Source organism: Salvelinus alpinus, chromosome 2 (genome assembly GCF_045679555.1).
Source record: "Salvelinus alpinus chromosome 2, SLU_Salpinus.1, whole genome shotgun sequence".
Taxonomy (NCBI): Eukaryota; Metazoa; Chordata; class Actinopteri; order Salmoniformes; family Salmonidae; genus Salvelinus; species Salvelinus alpinus.
Window position 1 is genome coordinate 52862188 of NC_092087.1, and position 22714 is coordinate 52884901.

The following is a 22714-nucleotide window of genomic DNA, read 5'->3' on the forward strand; positions in this document are numbered from 1 at the left end:
TCATGTATATGTTTTTGCTGATTGTTCTTTGTTATAGGGCCAAAAAGAATGGTGAAGTGGTTTATCCATACATCTCCGTTTTAGATAGATAACTCTTCGTGTTTGTTTAGAGTTCTCAATTTTCCCAGAAGTGGTTATAATTACATTGAGCTTATTTCTGACGTGCTGTTCCTTCTTTTTCCGTAGTGTATTTCTGTATTGTTTTAATGATTCACTGTAGTGAGGCCGTAGGCTCAGGTTTTCTGGGTCTCTATGTTTTTGGTTGGATAGTTCTCAATTTCTTTCTTAGGTTTTTGCATTCTTCATCAAACCATTTGTCATTGTTGTTAATTTTCTTAGGTTGTCTGCTTGAAATGTTTAGATTTGAGAGGTCAAATATACTGTTTAGGTTTTCTACTGCCAAGTTTACACCTTCACTATTACAGTGAAACATTTTGTCCAGGAAATTGTCTAGAATGGATTGAATTTGTTGTTGCCTAATTGTTTTTTGGTAGAGTTCCACACTACTTTTCTATAACATGTCTTAATATTATTCCGCTCCTTTGGCTTTGATGCCTCATGACTGAGCAAAGCTCTGTTCAAGTAGAGTGTGATTCTGCTGTGATCTGATAGTGTTCACACTGACACCCCTAAAAGAGTCTGGGTTGAGGTCAGTGATAAAGTAGTCTACAGTACTACTGCCAAGAGATGAGCTATATGTGTACCTACCATAGGAGTCCCCTCAAAGCCTACCATTGACTATGTACATACCCAGCATCCGACAGAGCTGCAGGAGTTGTGACCCTTTTTTTTGTTGGTTATGTTGTCGTAGTGTTGTCTAGGGGGGAATATGGGGGAGGGAATGATGTCACCTCCATGTAGGTGTTTGTCCCTCTGTGTGCTGAGGGTGTCAAGTTCTTGTCCAGTTCTGGCGTTTAGGTCGCCACAGACTAGTACATGTCCCTGGGCCTGGAAATTGTTGATCTCCCCCTCTAGGATGGAGAAGCTGTCATCGTTAAAGTATGGGGATTCAGGTAGCACACGTGAGGATATTCCTCTGTTGAGATCATTTCCTTATTAATTTCTAGTCAGATATAAAATGATACTGTTTTGACTAATTTAATAGAGTGGGTTAGGTCTGCTCTATACCAAATTAGCATACCCCCCCCCCCCGAGTCTCTTCCCTGTTTCACACCTGGCAGTTTGGTGGATGGGACTACCAGCTCTCTGTAACCAAGACGTCAACCAATGGGTCTGTCTCCTTTATACCATGTTTCTTGTAGGATGACAATGTCTGTACTTCCAATTTCTGTGATGAAGTCTGGGTTCCTGCTCTTTAGGCAAAAGGCAGATGACCTTGTATATTCCAGGATGATTAAATAGTAAAATAGTAAAAGCCTTGTGTTCCATCGTGTCTAATGTTGTTTTTGTGTGGTTAAAGGCCCGGACCATCACACTAGGTGTAAGCAGAGCATGTTGAGCATCTGATACACATACCTCTTAGGTCGCAGGATGCGGCTTGGCCGGGGGTAATAGTGGGGGCTGGGCCTGTTGCTCTGCTCACGGCCTGGGCATATGTCCTGCTGTCATGTTGAGGTCCTTGCCGCAGAGGCGGAGGGGCATGTGGTGGGCAGAAGTGGCATAGGTCTGATATGGGGGTGTGGCCAGGGTTTGCTTGGGGTGGTCTTAGCTGGTTTGGGTGTGGCTGGTGATGCTGTGATCTGGGTGTAGGTCCTTCAGGAGTGAGTCTTGCAGGTCTGAGAGGGTGTCTCGCTGGTCTGGTCCGTTGCTCTGTTGCTCCTGCGTGAGGTGCTGGGGCTACGGTTGAGGGTGACATCCTTCAGGGTCCTGGCAAAAGTTGGGATTGCTGCCTTGTAGAGGTGGACCTGGTCGTAAAGGCTGTTCAAGTCCAGGGTGGAGTGGTAAACATTAGGTTTTGAGGCCCAGTCTCGTGAAATGCTTGCATTCACCCGCTGTATGGTGGCAGGGTGGAAGTCTTTTCGTGGTAGCAGGCTGGAGATAACCACTTGTGCGTTGGGGAAAGTGGGAGAAGCTTTTTCAAATCACTCCCTTGAGTGCTGTGGCCACCCTTTCCTGCTGGGCCCTCAGGTCATTTGTGCCTGTGTGAATTATGATGTGGCTGGGGGACCCTTGTCTGTCCTCTGACAACAGCTCCAGCGCATGTCTATTGTTTGAGCACCAGAGCTTAGCCACTTTGTGTTTGGGAAAGTGTCTCTCTCTCTCTCGCTCCACATTTGAAAGTGCAAATTACACACTTTCGAAGCCTTTTTAAACCTTGAATACACAAAAATTGTAATTTCCTGTTGTGCAGGACAATTCTCTGTGACAACAGTCATCAAATTAAGATAGTACACGTTTGCTGTATTTCACAGTCATATTTACCTGGTGTCGACTTAAAATGTACATAATTGAGGTAAATAATTTAATATCAGAAAGTAAAACGTCAGTATCTTGGTAAATACCACGCGAATGCCACCCGAAACAGATCTATATGAACATTTTCATTATTCCATATGTGCTGCAGGCTTGTTCATAGCGTGTCTAATTGAATGAGTGAGCCAACCAACCAGTGTTCTATTTGACGAAGAGACGCATGACTTCATCTGACATGACTGCACATTCTGGGGAATTCTGACCGGTTGACATGCACACACTCACACATGCACACACGTCCCCACAAACGCTGCCCTCCCGCCACCCTAACACTGCAATTACAGAGCTATGCATCTTTCACATATAAATGAGCTTTGAGGTCCCTGACCACACTGACAGATAGACGGTATGTGTGTGTATGTGTGTGTGTGTGTGGTGGAGGATAGCAAGACAGGATTGAATAAAATCACTGAGAATATTCTTGAACAGAGAAGTAAAAACATCCAGAAAGGGAGAAAGAGAGGGAGCGGGGGGAAAAAAGACAAAGAGAGACAGGGATGATGTATGGAACGATGATAAATAAACCTCAAAGCTCACCCGCGAACAAACGGTAACCCTGGCAACCATTCAGCGGACTCTTTTTTTACTCTCCGCACCCCAGGACACCATGTGACACACGTCCATACCGAAGACACCTGGTGTGAATATTAGCCATGACGCCTTTTGACATGCACCAACAGTCAATCGGTGTAACGAGCTGGGAGTAGTCCCATGACAAGGTGTTATCGAGGTCATGATTCAGACATTATTATTGATAGACTGCACCAGCTAATGGAGTTTAGATTAGAGAGCTGGTTTGTCTCTGAAATAGCCCCTGGCATTATTGCTGGCTACACACATGTTGATTCATGACCATATGAATCATACAGTATATGCTCATATAATAGTCATATATCACTTGAGAGTTGTTTATGCCTAGCAGCTTCAACTGAGGCACACAATGTGTTGGATTTGTGCAGGGTTGAATTGCTTTCACTCAGTGCAAACAGGCAATATATTACTGTTTATGGCAACATTGAAAGTGCCATTTGATTGTATTTGGCCATCTATAAAAACAAGTATATAGTCACATTACATACAGTGCATTTGGAAAGTATTCAGACCTCTGGGCTTTTCCACATTTTGTTTCATTACAGCCTTATTCTAAAATTGATTTAAAAAAATTATCCTCATCAATCTACACCGAATACCCCATAATGACAAAGAAAAAACAATTTTATATACATTTTTGCAAATGTATATAAAGTAAAAAAACACTGAAATATCACATTTACATAACAATTCAGACCCTTTACTCAGTACTTTGTTGAAGCACCTTTGGCAGCAATTACAGCATCGTGTCTTCTTGGGTATGAAGCTACAAGCTTGGCACACCTGTATTTGGGGAGTTTCTCCCATTCCTCTCTGCAGATCCTCTCAAGCTCTGTCAGGTTGGATGGGGAGCGTTGCTGCGCAGCTATTTTCAGGTCTCTCCATTGATGTTCGATCGGGTTCAAGTCCGGGCTCTGACTGGACCACTCAACGACATTCAGAGACTTGTCCCGAAGCCACTCCTGCAATTTCTTGGCTGTGTGATTAGGGCCGTTGTCCTGTTGGAAGGTGAACTTTGTCCCAGTCTGTGGTCCTGAGCACTCCAGAGCAGGTTTTCATCAAGGATCTCTCTGTACTTTGCTCCGTTCATCTTTGCCTCAAATCTGACTAGTCTCCCAGTCCCTTCCGCTGAAAAACATACGGACAGCAGGATGCTGCCTCCACCATGCTTTACTGTAGGAATGCTGCCAGGTTTCCTCCAGATGTGATGCTTGGCATTCAGGCCAAAGAGTTCAATCTTGGTTTCATCAGACCAGAAAATCTTGATACTCATGGTCTGAGAGTCTTTAGGTGCCTTTTGTCAAACTCCAAGCAAGCTGTCATGTATGTGTCTTTTACTGAGGAGTGGTTTCCGTCTGGCCACTCTACCATAAAGGCCTGATTGGTGGAGTGCTGCAGAGATGGTTGTCCTTCTGGAAGGTTCTCCCATCTCCACAGAGGAACTCTAGAGCTCTGTCAAAGTGACCATCGGGTTCTTCTCCCCCGATTGCTCAGTTTGTCCAGCCAGCTCTAGGAAGAGTCTTGGTGGTTCCAAACTTCTTCAATTTAAGAATGATGGAGGCCACAGTGGTCTTGGGGACCTTCAATGCTGCAGAATGTTTTAGTGCCCTTCCCCAGATATGTGCCTCGACACAATCCTTTCTCGGAGCTCTACGGACAATACCTTCGACCTCATGGCACTGTGGACCCTCACACCACAAGTGTGGGCCTTTCCAAATCATGTCCAATCAATTTAATTTACCACAGGTGAACTCCAATCAAGTTGTAGAAACACGTTGCCTACACAGACCCAAATCAAACCAATCACTCTATATCTCCGGTTTTGCACAGCTACAGGTGGCGGCCATTTTGTTCCAGTCACCCCTCAGGATAAGTTCAAAACGTAGCTACAGGCTAGCACCACAGAGATAAGAAACTCTTGGTTTTTCTTTAGAATTCACTGCATTGGCTGCAAAGGACAGCTTTATAACAGGACGGTCGTGTTAATAAAAGGAATCTGAAGCAGAAAATTGCCTTTTCTAATCTGCTGCAACTGCCTTGTTTGAGTGAAATTAAAGGTGAGGTCTTATTAGAAAAACATTAGCCGTGCCACTTTGTTAGCCACGTTTTTGAGGGAAAAACACATTCCAATTGCTCCTGCCCGTCATGGTTTGCATCTGTAAGCATATCGCGGCGAGAGAATTACGCTCTAATCATTAAAGCTTCCCATTATTTTCAGCCTCTTCTTCTCAGAATCGGGGGTTTATGAAGAAAGCATGACTCGCGAGCCGTTGCCGAGACTATGTGGGGAACAAAGTAATATAAAGAAAGGGAAGAAAGTAATAAGGAGGGAGGGGATGAGAATGGTGTAGCATTTATTATTCTCTGCGCATGAGAGGAGAGAGCAAAGTTATTAATGTGTGCTGTCATGGATTTAAGGTCTTCAAAAACAGCACAGTGAATTTTCTGAAGAGTAAGTAGAGCCCAATTCGCAGTGGCCTAGACTACAGCTTTGGAGCCTAGGGGTCGTGGCTAAGTTGACATCTAAACAGTTGTGCGTGAGCGCATTGCGTTCTAGATCTTTCCCGACGCACTCTCGCGCCCCGTGTCTCTCTTCGTTTGAATTGCTCTTCCTCTCTCTTTTGTGGTCTTTTTTTTATTGCTTCTCCTCTTTCTGTCATCTGGCATGCTCCCCGTCCCTCTCTCCCTCTTTATTAGGTGTGGGCTTGGTAAGTGACAATATCTGGTGTCAATTTCTGCTACTCTTGATCATCCTCTTCCTCATAAGCTGAAACATTCGTGGATGGAGGTATTTTTGTGTGAGGAGGGGTCAACGGTGCTAAAACCATTTAGGACTGGCTCAGGACCCATTACAGCTACGAGGTCATGGGACGACTTTTAGCGAGTTTAACGAATCCTCTTACACAACTTTTCACCCCAAGGAAGTGAATATGATGTACTACAGGTTAAGACTCGTTCCACATGGGCATCTGGAGACGAGGAGCGAATTTGTGTCAGTATCTTTGCAAGGGACATTACCAGGACCGGGCTTTCTGGGATTTTTACTTTGGGTCAGCCCTGAATCTTTTGCACCGTTGCGATGGTGTAAAAGAAATTATAAAAAAATGTCAACTGAATGCGCCGCTTAGTTCATAGAGCCGTGGTTAGGTGAAAAGTCTACCAACTGTTAGAATACATGTAAAACAATTGCCGTGTGGTCAACTATATGGTAATTTCAGCACCATGTTGACTGGGACAGCGCCATTGATACAAGCATAGGAACTCGTCTTAATAAATCAATCAATGTCCCATTTTAGTTTTCACTGAACTCTGTCCGGACGTTTGGTTACAATTAGGCTGGGAAATGTTAGCGAAGTCGAGATGAGTGCTCATCATCATCAGTTTAGCAATTTAAAGCAATGCAAATCTTATCTACACACACAATTATGCCCATATAGTCATACATGATGTTTCCCTGAACTTTCCAAAACTTCTCTGATGCATTTCAGTCACTTAGCCTACTGATGCCAATACACACGTTTTACACCTCTCCCATAGGCTATTCAAGTCATTTGAAAAGAAACTGTGCTACAATGGTTAAAAAGGTCATAAGCGCTACATAGTTTCTACAACAATATAGCTGAAACCATTATTCTCTTGTGTTTGTAGGCTACTTGCTGATAGATTATCTAACCTCATATGGGGTTACTGACCACAACCCATTGAATTAATAATAAGTAGTGTTGATTATTTGGCCTTGGGGAGAGCACAGTGCATGGAAGAAAATAGTCTCGGGACGGGGTACTGGAAGTGATGTAGATAAATTGAAATACATTTGCAAAATTAAATAATTACTCCTGTCTGTACAGAAATAAATGAAATCGTTAAAAACGACTACATCAGAGAGCATTATCGAGCCACAGAGGATCAATAGCTTCTTTTAAAAAATTGCAGTGGATTGTGTTTTAGCACATCACAGGCCCACAGCCGGGCAGCCCGCACGTCAAGTATCAAACCGCTGATTGTTGAGTTGTTGCTGTCAATGTGGCTCTGATGAGGCTCCTGCTCTATGCTGTCAACTATGGCTGATGTTAAACCATGTTCCCACAGTCTTAGTTTCTATCACACAGTGCCATTTTGAAAACTGTATCACGAGCTGGTATTGGGATCACACCAGCACACTATCAAATGACTTACGACCGCAATTTTACTTTAACTTAATCAACCAAAGAAATGTTTGAAAACTCATCAAATGTAGTGACATGTCATTTGAAATACAAACAGCAAAAAAAAAAAAAAGAGACTAAATCAACTACGAGCAATTTGACAAACCATGGCAGGGACATGCCAAGTGAAATGAGTAGGCTCAAACGAGGCCCCATTTTGAAATGGCAAATAATTCAACACTTACTAATTGCACACATATTAAATTACTGGCCAATCCTCTAGGGAGGATTCTATTCCAGGAACTGAAATGGCTCATTGGAGATAAATATATTGGAAATAAATATATTTAGAAAAATGTTATATTTAACACAGCAGGAAAATATAAATGGAGAAAAAGATTACCATCTTCCTAGGTTATTACCTCACATAGAAATGTGTCGCTGAGGAGAGATGTCATTTGCGGGAGGACTAAGTTTGGGAGGAGTAGGTGAATGTGGGTGGCAAGATGGGTGAGGGGCTGAGACATAGGTTTTGGAAATGGAACTTATAAAAGGAAAGATTAAGACTTAAAAAGCCTGAAGAAATCACAGAGGAGAGAAGCAAGCCGAAGGAATTATGTAGCTTTCGGCAGATTTGTGGGAATCAGCACTCCTAGCCAGAAACGAAAAGCATTCTGGTTATTCCGATTCCCTCTCTCTTTTCAAGGAAAATAATGACTGATGCTGCAGACTGGTAGGATCTAGATACAGACAGTGCCAGCGTGGTGGCAATCACTGGCAGAATAAAAATGTCCCGTTTTTTTTAACAGGTGGCGGTTTCTGAAAAGCACTGTCCAAAGCACGACTGTTCCTTCAAATCCCCATCACTCTCCCTTTTCTAAGTAAATATTTCAGCCATTCTTCACTTTACATTCGGAAATTAAAAATGACCGTCTACCAATGAATTGTCCACCAATGATCTTGAACAAAGTAGATCAGAATTAGCCTTTAAAAAAAGAAGAAAAAAAAGAATGGGTGGCAAAATTTCACCTACCTGAGGTGGATGACATGCGTATGACATGCGTATACGTTGCTATGGTAATACATTATGAACAGCAGGAATTAGCCCACTTAGCATTCTCTAAACGTCACTAGTACCGCTCCATTCAGTCAGTTCTCAAAATAAGCTACTTACTTGATATGGGCCTCGGCCTTATCGAGCTACTTACTTGATATGGGCCTCGGCCTTATCGAGCTACTTACTTGATATGGGCCTCGGCCTTGTCGGCTGCCTCGTTGTACTGCTCAGATGTCTGCTGGTAGTAGTCGAGATTCTGGGACAACACACACAAAAAACAGAGATGACAGAGTAGTTGAGTTACACCAATTATCCGGTAACATCTGTACAAGTACCTTTCGTGGGTTACGACTGTTCTATTGATTTGCGAGCGCTGACAAGCCCGCTAAACACATCTTAAATGTCAAACTCATTAAAAAAACGGGGAAACTTTCGACCGAACAGTGTCACTAACAAATCTGATCATTGATGTTCTGGTGGAATCTCCGTAAAGTTTGAATTAATGTGTGCAGAGGTGGCATTTAAACAGCAATTATGTCATAAAGAGAGACTTGTACTAGGCCATCTACTCTATTCTGCTCTAATCAGTGACCATAATGTCAGGTTTACCGCGGTCCTGTAAAAAACGCGGAGCGACGTGAAGAACTTGCTTCGATTGACAGTCGAACTGGGTTTCGTCATAACTCCTCGAGTCCGAACCTTTTCACCATCGAGGTGAACGTTCAGTGTAGTTGTGTAACGTACTGCACATGCCAGTACAATAAAATAAGTGCACCACTCAAACCTCCATTCATTCTTTTTTTTCTTCTCTCTTCTCTCACACAAGACACACGCTCACCACACGCACCCCATAGACTTCCACTTCATTGTTCCATGCAGTAATCACTATTTAAACCCAATAACCATGGCCCCGACTCCCTCGCCATTTTCCTTAATTATCCCTGATATTCCCAATGGGTAGAGAGATAGGGAAGAGGATAATTGAAGTTAGTAAGCGGGAAAAGAGATGGGATCAAACATGAACCTCCTCTACAATCCCAGCCACCTATTCCCACAGTCATTTTCACATTATTCCACACACTCTTAATAATGGATTGGATTTATATGGAGCTTTTATGGGGGGGGGGGGACTCATCTTATCCTCTTCTTATCCACTACCAATGGATGGGTTACTCTGATCCCTATTCCTTATAGTCAGGATAACGTGTCGTCTAGAAAGTAATCCCTCCTAATACCAGTCGCTAGGATCTAAAAAATGTCTCTCTCTCGCTCTCCCCCCCCCCCCCCCTCCATCTCGCTCTCCTTCCCATATGACAGAGTTGAACCTCAAGATCTCCAAGACGAGATTCTCTCAAAATACATTTGCCCAAGTTAAGAAAGTCCTTCTATACCATTGTAGAGACAAAGACAAATGGCAGGTGGTTGTCAGCTGAAATAGAGCACCTCACATCTGTCCAGCAGGAGTTCATCCCTAAATCCGCAGTCTATAATCCATTTGACTTCACTCCAGTGTCCTCCTGCTTTGCTACCTTGGTTAAGTGTGAAGAATATCACGTCTCCCAGGGTGGATGAATGACGCGATGGTACTGTCGCAAATGGCACCCTATCCCCTACGTAGTGCGCTACTTTTGACCAGGGCACATTGGGTTTGTCCGTAGTGCACTATGGAAGAGGGTTCCATGGGTAGCATCCCAAGTATTACTGCCAGTGATCAGGTTGAGGAGCTGCACTGTATAGGATTAACCATGGAGGATTTTGCCACTGTCGTCTCTAAATCTCCCCATTGACGGTGCATCTGGACTGGGCTGAAATGTCACTTCTCCGGGGGGGGGGGGGGGGCAGAAAGACAAGGGGAGAGTTAGCGACTTGCTAACATTCAGATTCAACGGGCATGAACGAGGGAGCGTTAGCCTCAATACAGACACTGGCGACTTAGAGCTAGTTAGTGCCAAGAGCTCAATGGGAATGCTCGGTGGATGACATTAAAGGGAAAGTAGCCAGGCTTGTGAACTTAACGACATGAAAGGAGACCCACTGGGGCTGGTGCTTTGTCCCAAGAGGTGCAGAAGACAGAGGCTATATGAGGTGGAGAGAGAAGGGCGACCAGTGTGTGTGTGTGTGTGTGTTGGCACAGATGGGAAGGTGAAAGGGTTTACAGACAGCCAACTTCTAATCCCACATCTGGCTCATAGACCAGCCTCCAGACACACACACACACACACAACTCCACCAGCTTCGATCCACAGGGCTGGATGAATGGAGAGTTAAAGGATAAAGTGATGGAGACATTGGAGGAAAGTATGAGGAGGTGTTCTAGAAACGGACACCTCTCTCTGGTCAGATGATGTTCACACCACAGTCCCTACTGACGGAGGGATGGAGGAAGGAGAGACGAGGAGAGGTGTAATGGGAACTGAGAGAATGGGAGTGTGTGTGTGGGGTTATACACAACAGTAACGTGGCTCAGTTGGTAGAGTACGGATGATGGCGAAGATACAACACTGTCTAAAGCACGATCCAAGCTCTTGGCAGTCATTTTCAACAAGAGGAAGGAAGGAGAGGAGAAAGATTACCCTTAAGGGTGGGAATGAGCAACGGAGAAAGCGAGGGATGGAGAAAAACCAGGGGGGCCTTGTTTAGGGATTATCGCACAGTATGTGTACAGTGTGTACCTGTGTGACTGTAAGCATGTTTATGGGCATGTTTGTGTGTGTGTGTTCGTGTGTGTGTGTTTGCGCATGCGTGCACGGCGATGAGCTGATGTCAGGATTGGGGGGGGGGGGTTCACGCTTTAAGTTTGAGCGGCGGAGGGATTATTTTCAGTGGTGGAATTCGACAAATGGAAAGGAAGGGGGATTAAAAAAAGTTGCATTTTAAAAGATTACTTGTTTACAGATATATTTTCACACAGCGACAACTTCTCAAAGATACATGGAAACTGAGGACCGATTAGTAAGCATAGGTGCAGAGAGAGAGAGAGAAAAAGAGAGAGTGAGTGTGTCCCTCTAACGGGAATTCAACACACACACACACACACACACACCTCTTATCAAACGATCAGAAGGCCCCGAGTTAAGCCAGAGTCAAATATTGATTCAGGAAGATCAGACAGCAATTAGCTGTAGGATTTCTCCACTAATCTGTGTGTGTGGCTCGGCCTTGTCACTGGAGAGAGACTGACTTGATCAAGACATCAAGCCTGTGCAGGTGTATGCGTGAGTGTGCAGGTGTATGCGTGAGTGTGCGTGTGTCTGTGGCAAGTGCTGTCTGATTGTTGTTGTTGGGATGCATGTGGAAATCAATGGAAAGCTATGAGGGAGAGAATGGCTGTTGGGTTCCTCTAAGGTTAACGCATTGCCTGTCGTTCCCACGTGGACAAAAGGTTTGGTTAGCTACAGCTCTTTGAGATGTGCTAGAAGCCTTGCCGGAACAAGCTATGCGCCACGCAGTGTCTTTGACTGAGCTGATTGAGAGACTCGTGTTAGAAATGCTACTGACTGTGAGAAAACGCTGCCTTGCGTTCTGAGTCAAGTGATTCGCTTATGAAAGCAGCAAGCATTCAGAACCAGGAACTATATTCCTCTCATCTTACTGGTAAGCAATTTCCACCAAGGCAGGTACAATATAATATAATGCAAGTAGGGAGATAAAGAAAGAGGGGCATATGATGGAGGGAGGGAAGAAAGAATGACAACAAAGGAAATAAATAAAAGAGGGGGAGAAAATGAAGCAGCGGGAGTTGAACACTGGCGCAAAATACAGTCTTTTTAATGAACAGTATCCAAATCGCTCTATACTTCTCGCTCTCCCTTTCTCCTCCTCGTCCACAGGCATGTCAGTGCATGGCGTCATGAGCCTCCCGAGTGGCACAGCGGTCGAAGGCACTGCGGTCACAGTGCTGAGGCACCACTACAGCCTGGGGTTCGATCCCAGGCTGTGTCACAGCCGGCCGTGACCGGGAGCCCCGTAGGGCGGCGCACAATTGGCCCAGCTCCGTCCGTGTTAGGGAAGGCCCGGGGGCTTTCCTTGGTCTCATTACAGTGACTCCTTGTGGCGGGCCGGGCGCCAGCAAGCTGACTTCCGGTTGTCAGTCGAACGGCGTTTCCTCAGACACATTGGTGCAGCTGGCTTCTGGGTTAAGTGAGCAGTGTGTTGAGAACAGCGCTGCTCGGCGGGTCGCGTTTCGGAGGACGCATGTCTCGACTTTCGCCTCTCCCGAGCCCGTTGGGGAGTTGCAGCGATGGGACGAGATCGTAAGTAGCAATTGGGGAGAACAATGGGGTGAAATTACACCAACGATAAATAAATACAAATAAAAGTATGGCAGCTAGTGCAGTGTGGTGCGCAGGTCATTTACATTCTACTCAGACGCTAAAGGAGGCGAGTGATGGCCACGATAAGACCCGCAGCTTATGGTCCTTCAGCCAAGGCAAAGAAGATGGCTGGGGGCGGAATGACAACGGCTAGGAAGATGGTTAATATTGCAGTGTGTGTACGTGCGCGCGTATGAATGTGTTTGTACGCCAAGCGGTTACAAGGATATGAAGGTGTGTGTGTGTGTGCCCTTAGACATGCATTTCATCTTCCATCTTAATCCAAGTGTTGTCAGGGATAATAAAGAGATGGCCTCTTGGCCAGAGGGATCCACAGAGGATGGCTGGGAGGGTGTGGGTTCTATGATGAGGCTCACCTCTCTGGAGTCTTCGGACTGGTCTTTGGGCTCAAAGTGACAGTCACACACAGTCACACTCGTAGTCAGACTGATAGCAGTCGAATTTGACTCCTTTTCAAAGTCACATTGGCCCACCTCTCTGGACTCTTGTGACTGGCCATCTGACCTCAGTCAAAGTCAGACACATAGCCGTAGCCACCCGAGTCGGACTTTTTCTTATCAGACAGAGTCGGAGTAGCCAAAGTCATAGTGACGTGACATTTGGCGATAGAAAGATAGCCAAGGTGTCTCAAAACAATGCATCTTTACAGCAGGTGGGATTGTTTATGAGGAGAATCTTGGCTCGGTCTTTAGAATGTTGAAGAATGCTATTGACGGTTTACGTAGAAAACCATGCTGATTTCCTTGTTATGCACTAGATCCATGCAGGTGATGTCATAATGGTGTTCATGAGACCAGGGAGACGGTGTTCATGAGACCAGGGAGACGGTGTTCATGAGACCAGGGAGACGGTGTTCATGAGACCAGGGAGACGGTGTTCATGAGACCAGGGAGACGGTGTTCATGAGACCAAGGAGACGGTGTTCATGAGACCAAAGAGACGGTGTTCATGAGACCAAAGAGACGGTGTTCATGAGACCAAGGAGACGGTGTTCATGAGACCAAGGAGACGGTGTTCATGAGACCAAGGAGACGGTGTTCATGAGACCAAGGAGACGGTGTTCATGAGACCAAGGAGACGGTGTTCATGAGACCAAGGAGACGGTGTTCATGAGACGGTGTTCATGAGACGGTGTTCATGAGACGGTGTTCATGAGACGGTGTTCATGAGACGGTGTTCATGAGACGGTGTTCATGAGACGGTGTTCATGAGACGGTGTTCATGAGACCAAGGAGACGGTGTTCATGAGACCAAGGAGACGGTGTTCATGAGACCAAGGAGACGGTGTTCATGAGACCAAGGAGACGGTGTTCATGAGACCAAGGAGACGGTGTTCATGAGACCAAGGAGACGGTGTTCATGAGACCAAGGAGACGGTGTTCATGAGACCAAGGAGACGGTGTTCATGAGACCAAGGAGACGGTGTTCATGAGACCAGGGAAAGATGGAGATCCAAACAACTTCAAATAACAAAACAGTACAGGCAAAAGCACATGATATACACATGCGTGTGCATCCTAAAAATCTGTTGTAAAACAACTCTACATGTAAAACTCTTCATTTGCAGTTTCCTATGTGAAAACTCATATGCAATCCAGATGGGAGCGGCCATTTGTACTGTTGTTGTTTAAAAGAAAAAAATATACAGTACCAGTTAAAACTTTGGACACAGTAAAAATAAAGAAAAACCCGTGAATGAGTAGCTATTTTCTACAGTGCCAAGACTGAGCAAAGCTGTGGCTACTTTTAAGAATCTAAAATTTAAAATATATTTTGATTTGTTTAATACTTTTTTGGTTACTACATGATTCCATATGTGTTATTTCATAGTTTTGATGTCTTCACTATTATTCTACAATGTAGAAAATAGTAAAAATAAAGAAAAACACTTGAATGAGTAGGTGTGTCTAAACTTTTGACTGGTACTGTATATATATACTGTATATAAAAAATATAAACAAAATATTCCATGTGAAAGTGATATTTTCAGATGAAAATGTTTCACATATAAAAGTGCAAATTCGATTTTTACATGATTGTTTGACATGTGAACTTGCAATTCCACCAAAAAGTTTGAATTAAACATTTAATCCAATGTTTGTAAACAAGGTAAACGTAAACAAACACTGTGTAGCCTAAAAACATGGTTAAAACTATAATTTTGATATCATGGATGGTCAGCCCCATCCCTCAGCTTTTTACTGAAACCGTGGCAGGGAGTCACTTTGTTAATGTTTCAATTAAGGATTGCTGCTTTAAACACATTTCATGGACTAATATTGTTATTATATGGTGCAATCCTCTAGTGAGTGAGCTCCTTTTGTGCCAATAATATCAAGCAAAACTTCTGAAGTCGAGAACAAAATTCGTATTATTGGAAACAAAACTAATGATATTGAAAGCAATACATAAACCATAGCAGTGTCCAAAAACCACGTGTTCTTTCATATATAGATTTTTTTTTAAGGGTGTGTGTGTGTGTTTGTTTAGCAAGTAGTTCAGCCTCGGGCAAATGTTTTATCAGGTTAGGTCAGTTATTGGTTCTGAAGAGTGAAGGGCTATTCAATATTAACATAGTGCGTGTATGTTCCGTGCAGGGATTTTGTACAGTTTCACCAGTGCGGTTTTGATATTAAACTACCACCTCGTATCACTCTAAGCCATGTAAGTGCAGGCAACATTTAACAAGACACTTCAAAAGTAGCTTTTACGTTGGGGGAAAATATCACAGGTACATTAGTGCCTGTGGAAGAGCTGGAACGGAGGTCCTTATTTCTTAAAAGCTCAAAAACACTTTTATATTGTGTTTTTTGACAACTGTTTTACAAGGTCCTGCAGAGAAACCAAAGTCAGGTCATTTTGATTAGCCACTAAGTCCTCTTTCAGAGACCACGCTTGTTGAGAACGTTTTCAAGTGCTACTCTACCAATACAAGCCGTATTTCTGAACACATAGAAAAACATTCAATTCATTTACAACTAACTGCTGTGCACTCCGTGAGCAATTATTGGACATCAGTGTGCCAAAGAAATGCCAGGCATGAAACAAAACCAGCAGATACTCAGGCCCCAAAGGACAGGAGTTGCTCATCCCTGTCCTATACGATTGGCCTGGTTCATTAAGTGGTCAAAAATCAATATGTTTGCAATACGTTAGATGGACCTTTAAAAACCAGCAATTTTGTCATGTTAGACATTCTTTGTGCTATTTTTTTGTATTGTTCTCTTTTGTTGTGTCGTTTCTACTGTAAATGTGTTGCGATTCTAAAAAGAGTTTGATTGCATTTGTTTTCATTAACACACATTTGTAAAAAAATAAATAAACGTCCCTCCGCTCCGATATACTTTGCAGTGTCGTCCTTACCTTCTTCTCTAAGATCTGTAGCTGTTCCTTGTAGAAGGCCGCCAGGTGTTGCAGCTCGGCCTCTTTCTTTTCCAGCTGCTTGGCCTGAAGGAGGACAGAGAGACGGGAGGATTAAACACGGTGGACGGACTTCAGTAGAAGGTGGCTCCTCTAAAACAGCTGATGAGTCTCTGGCAGATTCAACAGAATTTGCAAAGACCTTGGGTTTTTTGATTTCGAACAGAACTTGGAGCGGTCACTGAAAAGTGCTTAAGACATCATCTCAAGCATCACTGCTATCAATGGCACTCATTTAATGTATCGCAACGGGGAGATGTGTGAGGTTGTATTACTTTTCTACAGGTGGTTGGGGGTAGGGCTAGGAATGGGTTTAGGTCTAGGATAAGGTTAGCGAATAGTTAGTTTAATAGTTTGTTGACAGTGTGTTTAAACACAATATAAACCATCTACGGGGAACTATCCAAATAAAGTGTTAGCCTATACTACTGCACTTTTGAGAGTAGGTCTGATCTCCTCTGTAACTTACGAGACCACACTGGAGTGGCTGTGTGTGTGTGACTGCGACTGCTGCGTGAGCGCCTGTCTGCGTAGACCCTGCTTCCTGATACATCGCAACATCAAGGCGGCGGCGGCGGATAGCGGCAGCGGGTTATGAGATGTAGGCCCTCAAGCTTTAGAGCCCACACTGGCAAAGCTGTAGCTGAAACTGAGGCGGAGACCACAGCCTGGAAAAGGCTTGGCAGCATGCAAAATAACAAGAAGAAATGTCAAAGCTCGTAGCACTTCACTTAAACCCCCCCACTCCATACAATCTGTAGCTGACATAAGGTCAGTGACAGGAAGTCAAAGCTGCCAGCGTTACATCTCCACAATATCCTTTCCTGATGCACAGCGTCGGATGTAGGCTAAGAAGCAGCCCACTATCCAACCGCTTGCCTTCTTATTGTTATTCCAAATAGTAGCCATGTCAGTTGACACTGCTATCACAATTGCCGTTTGGTGAGTTCAGCCGTTGAATTGCATTGCTGAACTAGACTTGGCGTCAAGAGAGCTTTAAGTGAAGTGGTGCCGTTTAGGTCGGACAAACAGGCAAGCCCGTGAGGCGATGGAAAGATGTAGCAGAGCTGCGGAGAGAGAAGAAAATGGTCAATGAACATGAGTCAAGGCCTTTACGAAGCATTATAAGGCATTATAAGCACAGCATAGGCAGAATGGCGGCTATATGAAGACGCCATTATAACTTTCTACGAGCCATCGGTTTAATGCATCTGTCTAGTCTCTTATAAGTAGCCATGAGTGTTATGAATCCTTATAGAAAGTCTTATAATGCATTATAAGGTGCATTATAAGGTGATGAAAGGCAGTATTGAGTATCCCATTACGAACATAGAAAGTGTCCTTTACAAGCTGTCAGTCTCTAAATCATGGCTTGCCTAAATACACAAAGGCTGGGCATACATACAATAGGAACAGGACTTAGTCCGGGATCCATATTCCAGAATAGGAGTAAGAAGACAAAACACCATCATAGCACGGCATGCCCTTCTTCTGCCAAATCACGCTGAGAAGAAGGGAATTATTCTCATTCAAATGACAATAGAAGTGGAGGGTGGATTGGACTGGATTTCCAGAGTAAACACAAGACCATAGCGTTCAGATTGAGGCACTCCCGGTGGTGGGCAAGAAACACAAGAGGAAGATGCTCGTTCAACTGTCCAACGGGTGTGTGTTTGTTGTGCTTTAGTGTGTGTGCAGTCTGCACATTTTCATGTAATGACATAAATGTTGACTGATGTTGGTTGCTGTATGTGCAATATGGTGCGATGACATTTACCTTTTGGAGATCGATGAAGTATTCTGGTTTTATGGCACCTTATCTTTACAAGTGCAGAACAGCGCACACAAACACGCACACAAACACGCACGCACACATCCCACCCCCTACATACACGCCTACATTACATCCAATGTAATCACCCCTCTCCCCACCAACACACAACCTCCGCCCCTCCTCTCTTTCTCTCTCTTCTACTCCAGCTGCTGTCTGTTGTGAGTGAGGCTGGCGGTGGTGGTTGTGGGGAGAATCACCTCAGCCCAGCAGCAGCAGATGATGTGCAATTTTCTAGCTGAATACCTCCCAAAGTGTTGTTGGTGACGAGGCGGCGGCGGGTGGGATGGGGTGGAGGAGGCGGCATGCTCAGAGCCTTGCTTTAATGCACAATGAAAACATGACATTTGAATGGAGGGAAAGAGGAAAGTAAGATTAACAGCGAGCAGCCGCTCCTGCTTACCCAAGCATCCACTTCTGCTGTCTGGGAGAGAGAGCGGAAGAGAGAGGGAGGGCAGGGGGATGAGAGAAAGAGAGCGAGGGGGGGGGGGGGAGGCGAGCGAAGGGGAGTTGCGAGAGAGCGAAAGCAGGAAGAGAGGAGTAGGGTGAGACGGCGGACACAGTGGAAGAGAGCAGGTAGCGAGATCGGAGAAAGAAAGACAAACAGAAAGGAAGGGGGGGAGAAAAGCAGAACACACAAGGTTAGTGCAGTGATTAATCGAGTCAGGCTGCTATAGCAGACAACGCTGGGAGCTGCACTCGACTAGCTGGCGTTCGCCTGCCATGAAACCAAACAGGGTTAAAACACGAGCGCCGCGCCATAGCTCAGGATTAAGGAGACAGTACAGAGATGAGAGGAGGACAGAGGGATAAGAGGGGGGGGGGGGGGGGGGGCGTTAATAAATAGAAAGAACATCGTGTAATCTCACAAAGACCATTCTTCACCGGACAGAGCCCACGTGAGGCTAATTATTAAGTCTCAAATGTACAGAATGAGCGCTGAGCGAGACACACGGATTGATGAGCTGAGATTAAAGAGGAGGTGAGGTTCGCACAGAAGAGGTACTGGAAAGGTCAGGGGAGGGTCGGACGTTAAAGTGTTTACATTCGTGATGTAGTAGAGGAAGGGGCTGTAGGTCAGGAGATACAGTAGTCTGGCTTTGTTACAATATCTGTTGGGGTACAACAGTCCCCACCAGCTCTTTAAGAACATGCATCGGAACATCTAGCTAGGGCTATTTTGTATCTGACCTTCAGTCTGTAACTTGATGAGTTGTAATCAGGTGTTAAGCGGCTGGGCTGGAACAAACGCCTTCACTTCTAGTAGCTCTCCAGAAACACTGTTGGCATGGAGACCCTTGCTCTAAAACGTAACATGCTGGTTACACCATACACATGCTTCTATACGGCATTTTCGGACCACTTTAAATACAAGTCGAACACTGTCGCCCACATTTAAGACTACTCAAGACTGCTCCTGCTCCGTGACTGCACCCAATAGTGGCGCGGAACATTCTCTCTCAGCCCGGCGCTAACAAACGCTGATCCGACTTGTCAACTAATGTCCGAGCTCTTCGTTCGTTGAGTCAGGTCAGACTAGTGCCGGACTGGAACAATAAAAGCACAGTCCTGGGAGTCCTATAGAAGAAGCAATTGGAAAAACACTGAATAGCACTCCACCACTGGACCCAGGGTCATAGAAGTAAATGAAGTAGAATAGCAGGAAGGCCTTATACTGGACCCAGGGTCATAGAAGCAAATGAAGTAGAATGGCAGGGTAGGCTAATATAATATGGCCACGGCCCATAAAAAGTCCCATTGAGCTAAATGAGGTGAGCTCACAGAGGCGTGCGGTGTGAAGCGGTTACAGCCCACACCATCTGTTTCTGTTTGAACCTCCCCTCTCTTTAGAACACTCATAGAGTCTTTGTCCCAACTGGCGCCATATTCCCCATATAGTGCACCGAGCTCTGGTCAAAAGTAGTGCGCTATACGGGGAAGTGTGCGCCATTTGGGATGCGGCCAGAGTGTTAGTGGCTTGGAAGAATAAGGGGTTGGCTGAGACACACGCACATAGACCAACTTAAGGGTTTAAATTTACACTCCATCAAGCTCCGCAAACGGTCTGTAAATTGTCTGATGGCCATTCAGCAAATCAATTATTTTGTCCATTGGTTACCCTCGGGACAAGCAGTCAACTCAAACCTTACATCTTACCCGTGCAAGTTCTACCACTTCTTCTCAACATATGCTCGAAGACAAATGCTCCCAAGCATAATCATTGTTGAGTTACATACACAAATGAGTGTGTGTGTGTGTGTGTGTGTGTGTGTGGGTGCATTGTTTCCTCAAATCATTTTTGACCAAGCACACACAGACCTCATTATATTTCGACTCAGGCTAACCGTCTGGGCACAACACAGCCACACCCCTGTGTCCATCAGATAGGCTAGGTTGGGTGTTTTTCCATTGGGCTAGAGTGGCTGTTCACAGCCTGCTGCCACCCCTGGTAGATAACACAACCCCCACCCCCTGCCAAAACCAGAGAGTTTCAACTGTAATCGAAGCGTGGCACAAGCCGTTGCCAACCTGGTGCATCTGGTGACCTAAGAGGCAGTACCATAGCAAACAGATATGCTAGTTAGCTCGAATTCAATATCCCAAATGTAACTGAACTGAGAGAATGGGAGTGTGTGTGTGTGTGTGTGTGTGTGTGTGTGTGTGTGTGTGACTGAGCGGACGAGACCTTTGGGTCTCACAAGCACACACACACCGACTCGCATGGAGAGAAGCGCTTCCTAGGAAATCAATTATGCAAATGAGGAATTATGCAAATAGAACATTTGAATAAAATCTGTGTGTTTGGGGAGGAGGGTTTTGGCGTCGTTTGGTAGTCTGTGTTGGTGTCCAAACTGGAGAGAGAGAAGGAGAGATATACAGATACAGAGAAAGAAAGTGAGAGAGGAGAGATATATACAGAGAGAGAAAGTGAGAGAGAGGAGATATATACAGAGAGAGAAAGTGAGAGAGAGGAGATAAATACAGAGAGAGAAAGTGAGAGAGAGGAGATATATACAGAGAGAGAAAGTGAGAGAGAGGAGATATATACAGAGAGAGAAAGTGAGAGAGAGGAGATATATACAGAGAGAGAAAGTGAGAGAGAGGAGATATATACAGAGAGAGAAAGTGAGAGAGAGGAGATATATACAGAGAGAGAAAGTGAGAGAGAGGAGATATATACAGAGAGAGAAAGTGAGAGAGAGGAGATATATACAGAGAGAGAAAGTGAGAGAGAGGAGATATATACAGAGAGAGAAAGTGAGAGAGAGGAGATATATACAGAGAGAGAAAGTGAGAGAGAGGAGATATATACAGAGAGAGAAAGTGAGAGAGAGGAGATATATACAGAGAGAGAAAGTGAGAGAGAGGAGATATATACAGAGAGAGAAAGTGAGAGAGAGGAGATAAATACAGAGAAAGTGAGAGAGAGGAGATATATACAGATACAGAGAGAGAAAGTGAGAGAGGGGACGAGATGAACAGAGAAAGTGACAGCGGTAGAGATAAAAGGAGAAAAGAGAGCAAGGGTAAGGAAAGAGATACAAAACAATTCCAGTAATACCGGGTAAACTGGTTGTGCCAGTTTGTGTGCATGTTTTGCCCTGTCATTTTCAGAAGTTAATAGAATGTAAAGGTTGAAGAATAGGTCAAATTCAGGTTATGAGAATGTCTTAAGGGCTGAAAGTAAAATGTGTAGAAAATAGGTTTCTGGGTTTAAATTGTTTCTGAGTGGTTACCCCCATCTGAAAATAACAGGTACGAGCTCCAGGTACACACAGATACAGTAAGCCAAAAATAAATCTTACTTACAGAAACACATGCAGTAAACCCTTTTCTCAGTCTTCTCCTTTTCAGTCTCAAACACACTCATACAGCTTCTCTGAATGGACCAGGCACTGTCCTGATCTGTGCTTCCACGCACGCACACACACACACAGAGTGGAATTACAGGCGTAAATTAGTTAGTCTATCTGTATGCTCATTAAATGTGTGTACTCTTCACATAGCTCAGGGATGCTAAATGAATTAGCACTTTATCAGCCTGCTTATTCTAAGTACAGACTGGTGGAATAATATGGAGAGAGAGTGGGAGGGAGGGAGAGAGAGACAGGTGCATAAACTCCAGCACACCGCCATGCAATCTCCATAGACAAACATTGGCAGTAGAATGACCTTACTGAAGAGCTCAGGTGACTTACAACGTGGCACCGTCATAGGATGCCACCTTTCCAACAAGTCAGTTCATCAAATTTATGCCCTGCTAGAGTTGCCCCGGTCAACTGGAAGTGCTGTTATTGTGAAGTGGAAATGTCTAGGAGCAACAACGGCTCAGCCGCGAAGTGGAAAGGTCTAGGAGCAACAACGGCTCAGCCGCAAAGTGGTAGCCCACACAAGCTCACATAACGGGACCGCCGAGTGCTGAAGCCCGTGGCATGTAAAAATCTACTGTCCTCAGTGGCAACCTCACTACAGAGTTCCAAACTGCCCCTGGAAGCAACATCAGCACAATAACTGTTCGTCGGGAGCTTCATGAAAATGGGTTTCCATGGCCGAGCAGCCGCACACAAGCCTAAGATCACCATGTGCAGTGCCAATCGTCGGCTGGAGTGGTGTAAAGCTCGCCGCCATTGGACTCTGGAGCAGTGGAAATGCTTTCTCTGGAGTGATGAATCACGCTTCACCATCTGGCACAAATCTGGGGTTGGCTGATTGCCAGGAGAACGCTACCTGCCCGAATGCATATTGCCAACTGTAAAGTTTGATGGAGAAGGAATAATGGTCTGGGGCTGTTTTCATTGGTTCGAGCTAGGCCCCTTAGTTCCAGTGAAGAGAGATCTTAACACTACAGCATACAATGACATTCTAGACGATTCTGTGCTTCCAACTTTGTGTCAAAGGTTTG

General features: G+C 44.8%; 1 protein-coding gene across 4 annotated transcripts in view; it reads right to left on the minus strand.

Moving 5' to 3' along the window:
- Window positions 1-22714, minus strand: part of chchd6b (coiled-coil-helix-coiled-coil-helix domain containing 6b) — a 53296-nt gene that overhangs the window by 18576 nt on the left and 12006 nt on the right. For 2 of the 4 annotated variants that reach the window (XM_071384436.1, XM_071384409.1), the window contains exons 5-7: window positions 18215-18235; window positions 15924-16007; window positions 8412-8482 (exon numbers count right to left, since the gene is read on the minus strand). In XM_071384436.1, the coding sequence (XP_071240537.1) occupies window positions 8412-8482; window positions 15924-16007; window positions 18215-18235 (176 nt within the window). The remainder of the gene's footprint in view (window positions 1-8411; window positions 8483-15923; window positions 16008-18214; window positions 18236-22714) is intronic. The other 2 variants (XM_071384418.1, XM_071384426.1) reach the window with 1 other exon arrangement.